A 14308-nucleotide genomic window follows, 5' to 3' on the forward strand; every position below is an offset into this window, starting at 1 on the left:
CAACTCACTTGCACAGCTCTTAAAGATTTCCACTGGGCCAAGGTGGCTACCTCCATATACCATCAATATGAAAATGTTGGCTTCATATACCTAGTTAATATTCTTCAGCTGGCGAGAGAACTTACTGTATTCAAATGTATTTGTCTACAAAAAGCTTGCAGGAGAGACACAATCTCTAGTCTTTCATAAATAAAACTTCTCTGATACTATTTCTGTGTGTGTACATATATAATTTATTTTGTTATAAAAATACCACTTAGACAAAGGAAGCTTTAGTCTTCTCTAGAGCATTCTTCTTTACGGTTTCAAAGAGGAAAAGCATTTTGTTCACCATTGAATTCAGCAGTCCATAAACCTGAATGAAAGATCAAATTCAAATAAGCTTTTATTTATAAGTAAATACTGAGTCTATGTGGATATACAATGAACCAAACCAACATAGTTTTACAAATTATTTTATTTTTCCAGAACAAATATTGTTCAGGAGGGTATTATATAATAGTTTATACCATACATGTGGAAACCTAAATTTGTTGCTCCATACTTGAAGGTAATGTACAGTTCATATCTGAAAATTATTGAAACTGAAATCCAATAAATAATACATCTGAAGGGTGCCAAATTAGAGAAGTCAGCTAGAGAACACATGCCTGGAATGCATTATGTAGCTATAATAATCTGTTCCATATGTTTGATATAAAATGAGTTGAGTGCATGCTATTAAGAGTATTGTGTGGAGGGAATCAATTGCTTGTTCTACATACTTGCCCTGGAGTTGAGGTTTTGCAGCCTAGTTTGTATACTATCTCTGTAAGGAACTGAAGCCCAGCCCAGAGCATAACTTTACACTGGCTAGGGCAGAGGTCCCCAACCTTTTGGGCGCCAGGGACCAGTTCCGCAAAGAGAGATTTTCCATGGACCGAAGGGGGCCTGGTTTCATGTACTGCCTGCATCCTGCGGATGGGGCTTTGCTTGTTTGCGCGGACCGGTTTCTGGCATGCTGCGGACCAGTGCCGATCCATGGACCGGGGGTTGGGGACTCCTGGGCTAGGGATTTTGAAAGTGCCTAACCAGGGAAAGCAGCTACCGGTATATGCTGATACTAAACCCCTTTTGTCAAGGTTTTTTTTTTCTTTTAATTCATCCATTTTGTTACCTTATCATAAAAGAAATAAAAGCATACTGTATATGTGTATTTTAGTTGGGAATATTTATTAGTAAAATACTAGTTAAATGTATGAAGCTTTGGTTTTTAGTGAAGACAGAGATTGTATTTATTTAAAAGATTTGTACGGCTGCCCATCTTAAGCAACTCTGACAGCTTAAAACAACTATGGCCAGAAGAAGTGACTATATTACTTCCTATTTGGTAATATATTGGTGCAATTTATGTATTATATGATTCATTCTGCTTATTTCTCAACAATGTTTGACCTCAGTAGCCAATATATCCTTTCAGATTAGCCATCCAAGTTTGCATGGAGGCAGTACTTGATAGTGGCTCTGTTTTCCTTCCGTCTGGATGGGAATTTCCAGAGATTGGCACTGAGAAACTAGTATTCAACCCCTTGGTAATCATGTATATGGCTACTAGATGATTCCAGACTTCCCAGTGCTATTTAATAACTACACGAAGCATCCTGATATCTCTTCTGACATAACATACCACAAGAGAATTAGCCAGTTGAACAAAGGGCTATAGTCACTGTAGTTTTCCCAGTGATATTTGCCCACCAATGGGCTGTGATTTTTTTGGGTATCCAGTAAAGACTTTTCTGCTCATTCAGGCTTTTTACTCTTGTAAATTTGGGGCTGTTATAAGTTTTGTTTGGTTTATTATGAGTGTTGTTTCGTTGCTGAGTATTTTCCCTATTGTAAAGTGTATATACAAACTTACTTCAACATAGAGTTTTTCACGGTATTTTTCCTGCACAATGGGATCAATTTGTTCTCGGCGTAACTGAAGTTCTGCTTCTGAAGATTCCAGTGAGAAAGAGAGAGCATCCTTTGTTTCCTTTGTGAAAGTCTTTACTTTCTTCTCTTCCTTTCCTTTGCCTTTTCGGCTATTTGGGCGTTCTTGCTAAGAAAGATGCAATTACACCAAACGGAGATCAGAACAATGTGATTTGCATAGTTTCAAATATCACAGAGTATATCTGAAACCAACAGCACTTTCAGTAAAGGGTTAGCTCAGATGAAAAAAAACCTACAAAATTGTTTTTATCTTTCATTTATCTCCCAGATGCAAAATCTGAACTCTCAGAGCCTTATATAATATTCCCAGAATATCACCCCCCAATTGCTATCACCCTGTAATTTTTAATGTGAGAAAAGGAAAACTAGAAGGATATATGGAAGATAATCACGCTAACTCTTTAATCTATTCCAGGGGTGTCAAACTCAATTTTATTGAGGGCCGCATCAGCATTACGGTTGCCCTTGGGGGGCTGGGTGGGTGTGGCCAGGGTGAGTGCGGCCTACTGGGTGGGCATGGACGGAGTGGGTGTGGCCTGCTGGATGGGCGTGGCCAGCTCTACATCGTTCGCGTCAAGGGTATCTGTGAGGGCCTGGGCAGGAGTGGGACAGATGTGAGGGTCTCTGGCAGAAGGGGGTGGGACCAGGGCAAGTGCCAAGGCATGGTCCACTGGTAGGAGTCTCACTGTTCCTCTCAGGCCATGCGGGAGGGAGCTGGATGGTGGTGCGGGCTGCCCGGAGCCCTGGGCAGCAGAGGTCAAATGCCAGCCTGGCCCTCGAGCACTTGCGGCACCAAGCCATTTCCAGACAGCCTTGTGGAGCTAAGACTGAATGCGTTTCAGCATAGATGGCCACCACAAAATTGTACATTGGCTCCCGGCCGGCCTGGGCCAGGGCCAAGGCAGCAGGGGCCGTTCCCTCACTGTTTCCAGGATGGCTTTGCGGGCCACATGAAACCACTTTGCGGGCCTTGTGTTTGACATGTCTGATCTATTCAATATAATATGTATTAAATTTAAATGAAATCAAATAAACTGTTTTTTCCTGCTTCCACCCACTTTTCAATTCAATTTTGCTTATTTTTTTGCATTGAAGTTCTGTATACCACCCACAGGCCAAATATAGTCTTCAGCCTGAAATAGACTGCACAATGCAGTTTTATCTGATTTAAGCTTCATTTTCTATATTAATTTTGAAGGTACCAATCATACATCTACCTCTTTGACTGCCTTTCCTTTTTCCTTTTCCTTCAAAGCAGTTTTCTTATCTTCTTTTTGAACTTTCCGATCTTCTTTGACAGCCTTTGCAACAGCTGATTTTACGTCGGCTGGAAAATAAGCAGGATCATTTTCTTCCATTTAGGATTAACCATTATTTCTGATTAGTGAAACAACCCTCTTTCTGATTAGTGAACAAACCCTCTGGCAAGCAATAAGCTGGAAACACTAGTGAAATTTTAAATGCAATTTAGGAAAGAGGGACGATATTGACTTTATATCTGAATCAAGCATGAACTGTCCACCATTCTTAAGGTTTGCCAAGCTGTACATTTTCTTATGAGTTACTACTGAACTGACTGGCGAACCTACCTAGTTCTTCGGGAGCAGTTTCAACATAAGTGTCTTTCTCAGGCATACCAAGTAGAGACCTGAGCACTAACGAGCAGTTCACCAGCCCATCAATTACTTCCCGCCACAACTGGAAACTAATAGGAGAAAGAAATCTGATTTTATTTCTCTTTGGAAGGAGAGACAAAGGAGACACGTCAACATTCTGTTACTGCATTTTTATGGTTTTTCTCTAAATCAAAGGCAGACCCAAATTTACAGGAGCTGTTGCTAATTTAAGTAAAAATCTTTTGAATTATTCTCCAAAGGCAGTGTTTCCTAAATATGTGGTGGTATCTGTAGCACAAGGTTTTTGTTTTTCAGAATAAATTTTAATTAAAAAGAGATGCCAACTCCATCAGATATGATTATTCAACCTGCTCCTTAAATAATAATCCATACGTAAAAAGAGAAAAGAGATTTGGGAACAGAACAAGCCTTTTATACATAAAACCTCCAGTGAGAGAATCTGATTGTCCAACCAACCCCCTTTAAAAAATGTCAATGATTCTGTGCCAGTCATCTTAGAATGGAAGGTGGCAACCATGGACTATTAACTCATACACAGATGCACTGGACAACTAGGAATGAGAATAACTTGTATCTATTTCATCACTGGGAATAAGTAAATTACCTAAAAGCCCACTGCAGAGAAACAGCAGAATGAATCCCACTAACAAAAGAAAGATGTAAGGCTAGAACAGCAAACTATGTGGAGACCCAGGAGACATTGTATGGCTGGATTTAATTCACTTTTCACAATACACTCATATACTATATTTAACATGTCTACTTCCATTTTGAGAACTGCTGTTCTTCAACAATCCACCAAGGAGGGGAAATCTTTGCAGGAATGGGGATGAAACTCTTAATGAGATTTACAAGCCAAACTCTTAGTTTCTTCCAATTTACCTGACCTTCTTAGCTTTCCAAAAACAATGGTTAAGCAGATAAAGGATTAAATTCTGAGAAAAGCCTCATCATAATTTGCTGTTATAAACATTTAAAAAGCAAAAAAAAGGTATTGTTGTTACAATTATTTAAATTTCCCAAAATTGTATTTTACAAGGGCTTTGGAGTTCTGAAACAGGTTTCAGGTAAGAAACAAAAAAATGTCCAAAACAGTGAACAGGTTTGTTTGTGAATTTCCCATTAACATTTTTACTGAATTATTCAGCTCCACAATTGCAACTGGAAATTTATTTCCTATCTAAGTAAATATTTTATATAGAATAAGTTTATTGTTCCTGATGTCCCAAATAAGAGATCCATAAATCGGAGTGGACTGTAGCTGTTAAGGCCATTTTATGGCTTTCAAACACATTGGGGAATTGACACTAATACAGTGATATCATTTGGGGAACAAAATGAGCATTTTTGTTTTTAAAAAAGCATTTTGAAAGTTGGAGAGTTAAAATAATGCTATGCTAGATGTGTATTTCTCTTTCTCAAAAAAAATGTATTAAATTGCATTGCTAGTTGCTACAAAACTTAAACAGCACAATCTTGGAAACTTCAGAAGTTACCAAAAAGAGGTTCAGGTGATATTTTGCTCACTTCTGTCCTAAATCAAGCTTGCTTCTCTAAGGAAATCAAGGGCATTTCCTTAGAGAAGAAAATAGAATCTGTGAATTAGTATGCAAATGTTGGAGTAAAAAAGAGAGAATTATGTTTAGCCAGCCAGAAAACTGATTTGTGACTCCAAACTGAAATGCTATCTTTTCCACTAATCAACCTTGCAAGGCTGATGTCAGATTATAAAGGAAGATGGAACAGAACAACGAATGGATATTGCTCTGAGCTATCTGGAGGAAGTGCCACATAAAGAAAAATGAGATTTGTTAGCTGCCCTGTATTTTTCCTCACCGACTGTACAATGGGTTTATTTTAAGACTTTCTGCTGCCAATATTAGGTATGCAAAGCAACGGATGGAACAGCCTACTCCTATACACCGTACCATATTTGGTACAAGAGATCTTCCTGAGTTGTCAGGGGAGCAGTACAAAGTTCCATTGCTGCTTTATTGAGCTGAGCTAGGGCAGCTTCCCGTTCTTCTTCTTCAGGGACTGTCAGCAATGTCTAAAGAAATAGAAATCAATATCATTTTTTTCTCTCTAAAATGCACACACAAAACACAAGCAGAACTACAAATATTTACATTCAGTCCAAGATCATAATATCTAAAGGGTGTCAAGTTATAAAGTGGCAGCCTGAGCAAAAGAGATGTGCCAACCTCCCTTTACTTCAGTCAATAGTAATGCTAGTGAAATTGGGCAGAGTTAGTCGGGCTTGCAAGTGTCTCTTCCTACACTCACCAACAGGGAGACTACTTGAATGGGGGAAAAAGGTGCCTATGGACAAGATTCAAATCTTTCCACTTTCCCAAATAGAAAATATTGGTCATTTTGGTAAAAGGATGGGATTCTCTCAGAATATTCTCAGACTGAGGAATAAGAAGCCTCATTTACATACCTGCCTAAAATCAGCAACAGAAAGGTTCCATTCCACATGGGGCGCCTCCTCTACTTGGGCCACTTCTTCTATTTCAGTCCTACTCTGTTCATCCACCAGTTCTTCCAACCCAAGCCTCTTAGTTACGGAAGCAGGCGAGGAAATACTCTTATGCATATCCTCAGGACTCTTCTGAGAGTCTGCAGTGCTCTTGGATGGAGAAGACTCGCTGACAGTGCTTTTTCTCTGTCCTTCTTCTACATTCACTTCTACAGGTTGAGGATTCATAACTGTGTTCCACAATTCATGAAGCCCCTTTACAACTTGGTGATTGTAATGCAGCTGTAATGAGAGAGATAACAAATGAAATGGCATATATTAAGGCATCAACAGATTCTGACACATCCTCTCATCGAGGCTTCTGTGATGGAGACCTTTCTGAATTTGAATGTATCTTGATACTTCAATCCATATATAAAACAAAAAGTGGCCCCACATTTGCTCTGGGAGCATACTAATTTATTATTTTAAAAATCAGATACATTGGCAACAGTTTGTTATGTTAATTTCGTGGAGCATCAGGTGTTATCGTGCTTCAGCCAACAGCTTGTATTTTATCTCTTACTGGTTCATTTTTTATCTAAACTGACTTAATAAAGAAAAGACCAAGAATGTCCACAAAGTACGATAGCACAAATGGATGCGCTATAGTGCTTGATTCCTTTCATTTGAATGACTGAGAAGTGGTTTTACCATCTGCAATGGGACTCATTGCCTTTCTCTTTTTAGCACCCTGAATGCATCGTTTCCTATGTACACTGGTACTTAGTATATCTATTCCAGGGCTTTTCAACCTTTTCACCCATTGTACCACTTTTAGGCTATGGCAATATCCGAGTACCACCAGTCGCCTAGCAAGGTGTCAAAAACTTGATGACCCAAAAAAAAAAAAAGGAAAAAAGTGATAAAGTACAGGTAGTCTTCGACTTACAACAGTTCGCTTAGTGACTGTTCGAAGTTACAATGGCGCTCTTCCTCCCGTCTGAGGTTTTCATTGTTGTGAGCATTTCTGTTGAGAATTGGCAGCAGGGGTGGGGTGGGGGGGGGTGTTTGGTTTTTATTCCCCCTGTCTGCTGGGTGGTTGCAGCAGGTTTTGGTCACTTCACATGACCCTGGGACACTGTGACCGTCATAAATATGAATCAATTGCCAAGCATCTGAATGTCAATCACAAGACCCTGGAGATGCTGCAACATTCCAGCTGATCGACGCTTCTTCTGGGCCTAGCTGGAGCCTGGCACTGATCCTGATGCTTCCACTGAGCCCTGACAGCCCCGAAGAAGCGCTGATCTTGGCGCTTCCGCTGAGCCCTGACAGCCCTGCAGCTCCAGCCGTCTCTCGCTCAGGCTTGTGCGGTGCTGCCACCGGTTCAGCTCATTCCCCTCCCCCGCTACCACTTTTCTAGGATGGTCGCATACCACCTGCCAGGTGCCAATGTACCACAGGTGGTACCCGTACCACTGGTTGAAAAGCCTTGATCTATTCTATTCATACACCTTCTTTTAAATAATTATAGAGGTCTAAAATAAAAATCATTTCCTTTCTGCCATTCACCATTTAGAAATTTGTTTTACTACTACTCCTTCTTTTACCTTTCCCAAACAGAGTAAAAGACACACCTTTTATGCATTTTGTAAGTCAGAAATATTTTCTTGCCAATATACAGGAAATAATTGAAATACACCTTAATATGTATCAGCATATAACTTGAGGCTGAAATTCTGTACACAAATGGAGGGCAACTTTATGGCAAACATTGTATTTCACATTTTATTTTACTATTATAAAGTTTCTTGGCATTGTCCAGTTCTAGACTAAGCACACACAGACAGAAATGGGGCTTCAGAATTTTACTTTATCTTGCAAATGTTTATAAGGAGCAGTTGGCAGAACTGGCATATGTGTAGTTTCACATGGGCTTCCACTGGCCAATAACAGAACTAGAAGCCTCACAGGCAGTGATTCTAGGATAAACTTTTTAATAAGCTATATTTATTTCAAGAATATAAAAAGCCTGTTAAAGAAGAAATCCAACTGACAGAAAAATAGAGCAAATAGATGAATTTGTGCCTTTTGGTACAATGCCAACTAAAGATGGGAAAACAGATGAAGACAATTTTAAGACATGAAAATGCTGATGGAAAGTTAGTGGTTAGTATGTAATCTGCTGTAAAGAAGAAATTATTGCCAAATGAAGGGAAATGGTTGTGTGTAAGAATGTGGTTCTTCTACAATTCTTCCCAGTGCCCACAGCAATTAATCCAGCTGAAATTGGGAATGTGGAAGGGAGAAACCAGCAACATAATGGCTAAAGTTGACACACTGTTTCTTCATATGCTTCAAAAACAGACCTGAATTATGTCTGTCTTTCTACATCTGGAAATCCTGTCCCAAGGACCAGTTAGGTTGCTCCTTGACCCAAGAAGTTGTTCCCAATCTGGCAGTGCAACAAAAGATCTTACAAGTTGCCTGCTGATTGGGCATGCCTATTTCCTTTGTCAGTCCAAGAAGGGGCACATAATGGAGCCCTTCGCAAGCCAGTCCCTGAGTCTATGTTAACAGAAGTTTACTACAAGTAGGGAAGATCTAATAAGACAGGAAAAGTTACAATTATCATTGTTTGGAAGTATTCTTGTGGTAAAAATGAATGTGCTACCTAGGGAGATTTTTTTATTTCAAAGAATACCTGTTTTGATAAATGGCAATGGCAAAATGCATATCCAGATTTACATGGCAAGATTAAAAACCAAATATTGAATATAAAATTCTTTAAGATGCAGAAGAAAGAAGAGGACTAGATTGCCTGTTAAATTTATTTTGCAGTCTGCTATTTGATTTGGATGAAAGAGTGGGTTTTGCTGAGAAATAATATGCTAAAATTAGAAGAATATAATCTGTGGTTGGCACGGGTTTTTGTGATATCATAAAGTTAATGTAGATTTCAAAAAACAGTATATGAGAAGTGCCATATTAAAGATGTGGAATATATATAAACCCACATTGGGCCCCAAAATACTTTTACTGGTCTCAACACAGGAAGCATTTTATAGAAAAGAAACAGCAGACAAAGAAAATGATTAACATATCAAGACTTATTAATACAGGAAGATCGCAACTCAAGAAATTAACTGCAGGGGCATTTAATTTTCAATGGTTTTCACATGAACAATATGACAGAATTTGGAAATCAATAGGGCACAAATGATAAACAACTAGTTGCAAACATATATATATATATATTGTTCAGATTTGAAACTGAAGAAAAGTTAAGATTACATAATAAAATAGGCTAAGAATTTTGGCTACAGTAGCTCGCTTAATGTCCATTCATTTAGCAACTGATCAAAGTTATGATGGCACTGAATACAGAGACTTATGTCCAGCCTGAGATTCTGACCATTGCAGCGGCCCCACAGTCACATGAACAAAATTCTGGCTCACTTGGGCCCACCTACATTTATGACTGCTTTTTGGCCGGCCGCTTACTCTCTGCCACCAATTCCCCCCCCCCCCAGCTCTGCCTTCTACCACCATATCCGCAGTACTTCCTGCTATTACTTTTCTGGCCAAGATCTTTTTTCATACCAGGGCAGCTAGGGCTTCTCTTGCACTCAGCCTGGTCTTCCATTTACATGCCACCCAGGACCTCCATTTGTGCGCTACCAGGGCCTTCTAATCAGGTCCTTCTATCGCACCAGCATAACTAGGACCTTTATTCATGAAACATGGCCCTCGGCAGGGTCTGAATGGAGACCCTGGCTGGTACACAAATGGAGGCCCTGAGCAGGGTATAAACAGAAGCCCTGGCTGGCCTGTTTAAACAGAGACCCTGGGCAGCCAACAAGAGAAGCCACCAGGGTGAAAAAGGCAGCACAAAATAAGGCCCCTGGCAGGAGGCAGGGGTAGGTGGGCAGTCCAAAATGTAGAAAAGGGTGGGAGATAGGCAGGTGGAGGGAATTCAAGAAGAGACAGAGCCGGCAATCTTACCAAGGCTTGGGGCTGGGATGGTGGGGGTGGAGTGGATCCTTGCCTAACAAGGTGAGGCGGAATTTAGTTAATATGGCAAGGGAGATTGCTGGGATTGTGATGCTAAACAATGTGGCCATGTGACATCACCACATATACGACTGCATCACTTAGCAACAGAAATTCCAGTCCAATTACCATTGTTAATGAAGGACTACATGTGTAATATATAAGTGGATCAATGGGTGAGAATGTGGATAAAGACACTGATATTCAGATTGTGTTATACTTTAAGACAGTGGTTCTCAACCTTTTTAATGCTGCGACCCCAACCAGTCGTAAGTCGAGGACTAAACTGGTCGTAAGTCGAGGACTAAACCGGTCGTAAATCGAGGACTACCCAACCGGTCATAAGTCAAGGACTTTCCCTGCCCGGGAGCACCGTGCATGCGTGGTTCCGCCCCCTGCACCGGCCGAGGCGTAGCTGGCAAGCGGCAGAAACAGAGCAGGCCGACCACCAGCTGGCCCAGCCCAAGGAAGGTAAGGCACCTGCCGGAAAAGGGGGAAAAAAATGGCGGACAAAAGAATGGCAGACAAAAAAAATGGCGGAAAGCCTTGCTTGGCGACCCCCGTGAAATGGTCGATTGACCCCAAATGGGGTCCCGACCCACAGGTTGAGAACCACTGCTTTAAGAGCTAAGTTTTAAGAGCTAAGTTTTTCATTTTCTTTGACACCAAATAAATTATCAGGGATGTATAAAAATACTTCTAGTCAATACTGGAAATGCAAAAAACATGAAGGGACTTTATACTATGCAAAAAAATAGAAATAAATACATAATGATGATACAAAAATTTTTAAAGTTTGATATTGAGATGAAATCAGAATTCTTTTTTTGGAACTTAGGAATAGTACATTAGAAAAGAGTTATGGAAGATTTTATATATGATAACATCAGCAAGATGTTACAAAGATGGAGAAATATTGAAGTACCCACAATGGAAGAATGGGTTGTGAAGATGGCAGAAGTAGCGGGATGGCAAAGTTCACCTGTTGTATCAAGGACAAGATAATAAATACTTTTTAAAAAGACTGGAAATCTTTTATGGACTTTTAGCTGAAAATGGAAAAAAAATGAAATGGTGATTTCTGGATGTGATGGTTGAGAAAAGATTGAACGTGGAACTGAAGGGATTATTGTAATGTTAAAGAGGAAGGAGGCGTAAGTTTGTAACTGCTGTAAAGGGTGAAAGTCATTTGGTTTTCCCTCTTAACTGTATTCTTTTCTGCACTTTTTTCATTCTTGTCTTTATATATTTTTGTATTTATTTTTTACTTATGTAAAAACTTCTAATCAAAATTATTTTTTTTTTTAAAAAAAGAAGGTTCCCAATTCTCTCACAGTATCAGCCCCCTATTATTTATTCTCCCTCCCCATCCACATCCCACATTCCCTGTAAAGGACTGACTATACCTCTGGATTCTTTCTGTGAAATAGTTCTTCTTCAGTGACATAAGCATCAACTGGGGATCTTACTCGTGCAGGTGTTCGAATCCGATTAAGTAAGTCTTCTAGATTTTCTTCTACTATAAGGGCAATTTCTCGAGCTTCTAAATCTTTCTGGAATTTCAAGCAAAATAATAGTATACAGTTTCTAGCTTAACGTGTCATGTGAACATAGCTTGTCTATGTATAAAATGTATGCCTAGACAGGCCATGTTCACGTAACACATTAAGCTAGAAAATCTGGTTAATTTTACCCCATCATCACAAACTTTACCAGACTTTATAGCAGTTGTAATTTGAACTCCAATAGTTGCCATTTTGGATCTGTGCTAACACAGAGAATCATAATTCAGTAATACTTCCACACCTCCCTCTATAGAAAACCTGATCGGAAAGTTTGTTTTTCTGCAAGCAATTAAATATTAGTTGCAGTGCAAATCTACTCCTCTTCCACAACATCCAATCTTAGAAGCAATGTGAACTTGGAGCAAAGTGAACTTCTTCTACCATGTATCTCATGAAAATGGGTTTGGTTTACCTCCAGATCCTCCCTGAGTTTAACCGTAGTATCTTCGTAGAGTGCAATTCCCCATAGAGTCACTTGTAGCATAGCTCCTCCTAATAACTCAGGATGAGTACTAAACTCCCAGGACTCATTGAAAATGCCTGCACTCAATGATTTAAAGATGAAGGAAAAATGTATGGTTTCTCCAGGTAGGATAACACCTGTGGGAACAAAAAGCACATACTGGGAAGGACAGAGGACCACTTCCTCTGGCAGGACACCTGATTTTGTTCATCGTATTGACATTCCCAATCTTTTTCCCCATCATAAGAAATAATTAAAATACAAAAATAATATAATAAAAGAAGAAACAATAATACAAATTAATAATAACAAAAATTACCAAGAAAATAATGAGGCCACCAAGAACAATGCGTCCAAGCATAATTCAAGATGAGAATTCTACTTTATGTTATATTTTTCTCTCAGGAATTCCTTTAAAAGCCAGGATTTAGGAGTGCTCCTAAAACGTAATAAGCCCAGGATTCAAGTATCCTCCAAATGCTTCAAAAAAACTTAAATTAGCTAACGGAAACCTCATAAGCTAAATTGTTTTATGATAAGAAATGAGTTTGCAAAACTATCTAAAGAAAAGAATGCAGAATACTATGGGCTGATTACATTTGCATTATTTTTCATATAAGCAGAAGATGGATCTTGGACATAAAAAGATAAATAGAGCGGTCCAATTCATCAACACTCTTTTAAGTTTAGGCTATTGTTGCTGTAAACAAATTAGGACTATAAAAAATAATGAAAAACAGACATTGCTTTCCAGTAAAGATATTATCAGCTCTCCTTTGCACCTTTTTTTGCATGATACCTCACAATGTTAAAACCAAACAATGAAAGCAATTTGTGTGTAGGATAAAAACATTAAAATGCATCAAAATTATAGACATGTTAATAACCACATACTGTACTGCATAGTTTTCTGTACTTCTAAAGGCTTTAATAATAATACATGGAAAAATAGCCAATTCTGCCTGTGAATCCCAACTTTAATCTAAACAACTTATTTTTTATTGGGAATGCTATTTAAGATGAAGATTTTTTTTTCACCCCGGCATATCACATTGTATTATATTGTTTATGAAATAAATGGAACAAGCATTGAACTTTGGGATTGTTTGTTCACTCAGACTGCCCACTGGGAACTCAGGAGGATGCACATCAAGCTTTAGTAATAGTTAAAGTCATAAATGTGCAAAAATTCAGAGAACCCAAGTACTTTTAAATGTTTGCTTGAAAACATAGGAAGATGATTCAGTTACTCCCAGGGATGGTTCTCTTGACATTGCTTTGTCAGAACCAGTCCATTTTCTTCAGCATCTCTTGAGGAACTTATTGAGATCTTTTTGTAAGGTGTGATGATGATCAACTGGCATGATTGATTTGATCTATTGTATAAAATTCAGTCATATAGGGAGATTTCTCTTCCAATATATATTAAACTTTTATATCAACCATCACAAGCACAGACAGTTTTGGCTGCCCCTAGAATGGTGCACCTAACACCACTGTTGCATGAACTGGACTTGTTGCCCATTTGCTTCCAAGTTATTGGTTAACACTTTTAAAGCCCTTCATGGCATGGGACCAGGTTATCTGAGGAACTCTCTTGCCCAAATAGGACTGGTGGCCCATTCCACTCAATCCAGCAAAAGGGGCATGCTGTAGACCCCGTCAATCAAAGAGTTTTGATGTTTAGGAGCAACGCCTTTTCTGCTATGGTCCACCCTCTTTGGAACATCTTCCCACCTGAGTCTGCAACCTTTTGGCCTTCTGGAAGGTCATTAAAACCTGACTCTGTCAATTGGCTTGGGCTCCAGTTGGGGACACTCTATACTAGAGGGCCTGGTAGATGAATAGGGAAAATGCATCCACCATACCGTTCGTGCCTTTCATTTTTTTAGTTTTCTATTTACTATTGTTAGTATTTTAATATTTATTATTTTAATTGTAAACTGCCCAAAGTTTATTTATTTATTTATTTATTTATTTATTATTTGAATTTATATCCCGCCCTTCTCCTTGCGGACTCAGGGCGGCTGACAATCAATTAAAAACACCACTAACAATCACAAGTTAAAATTAATTAAAATGAAATATTTAAATTGTCTAATTAAAAAGTAATTAAAAACCCTCTAAAAAACCCCTCTTAAAAATTATCCTA

General features: G+C 38.9%; 1 protein-coding gene across 1 annotated transcript in view; it reads right to left on the bottom strand.

Moving 5' to 3' along the window:
- Nucleotides 1–250: 250 nt before the first annotated feature.
- MYCBPAP (MYCBP associated protein) overlaps nucleotides 251–14308 on the bottom strand; it is a 33804-nt gene continuing 19746 nt past the window's right edge. The window contains exons 12-19 of the mRNA XM_015811684.1: nucleotides 12106–12293; nucleotides 11535–11681; nucleotides 6055–6375; nucleotides 5540–5661; nucleotides 3564–3679; nucleotides 3192–3301; nucleotides 1898–2080; nucleotides 251–355 (exon numbers count right to left, since the gene is read on the bottom strand). Coding sequence (XP_015667170.1) covers nucleotides 257–355; nucleotides 1898–2080; nucleotides 3192–3301; nucleotides 3564–3679; nucleotides 5540–5661; nucleotides 6055–6375; nucleotides 11535–11681; nucleotides 12106–12293 — 1286 coding nt within the window. The 3' untranslated portion in view covers nucleotides 251–256. The remainder of the gene's footprint in view (nucleotides 356–1897; nucleotides 2081–3191; nucleotides 3302–3563; nucleotides 3680–5539; nucleotides 5662–6054; nucleotides 6376–11534; nucleotides 11682–12105; nucleotides 12294–14308) is intronic.

Source organism: Protobothrops mucrosquamatus, unplaced genomic scaffold (genome assembly GCF_001527695.2).
Source record: "Protobothrops mucrosquamatus isolate PMUCROS unplaced genomic scaffold, P.Mucros_1.0 scaffold_52, whole genome shotgun sequence".
NCBI classification, from domain to species: Eukaryota; Metazoa; Chordata; class Lepidosauria; order Squamata; family Viperidae; genus Protobothrops; species Protobothrops mucrosquamatus.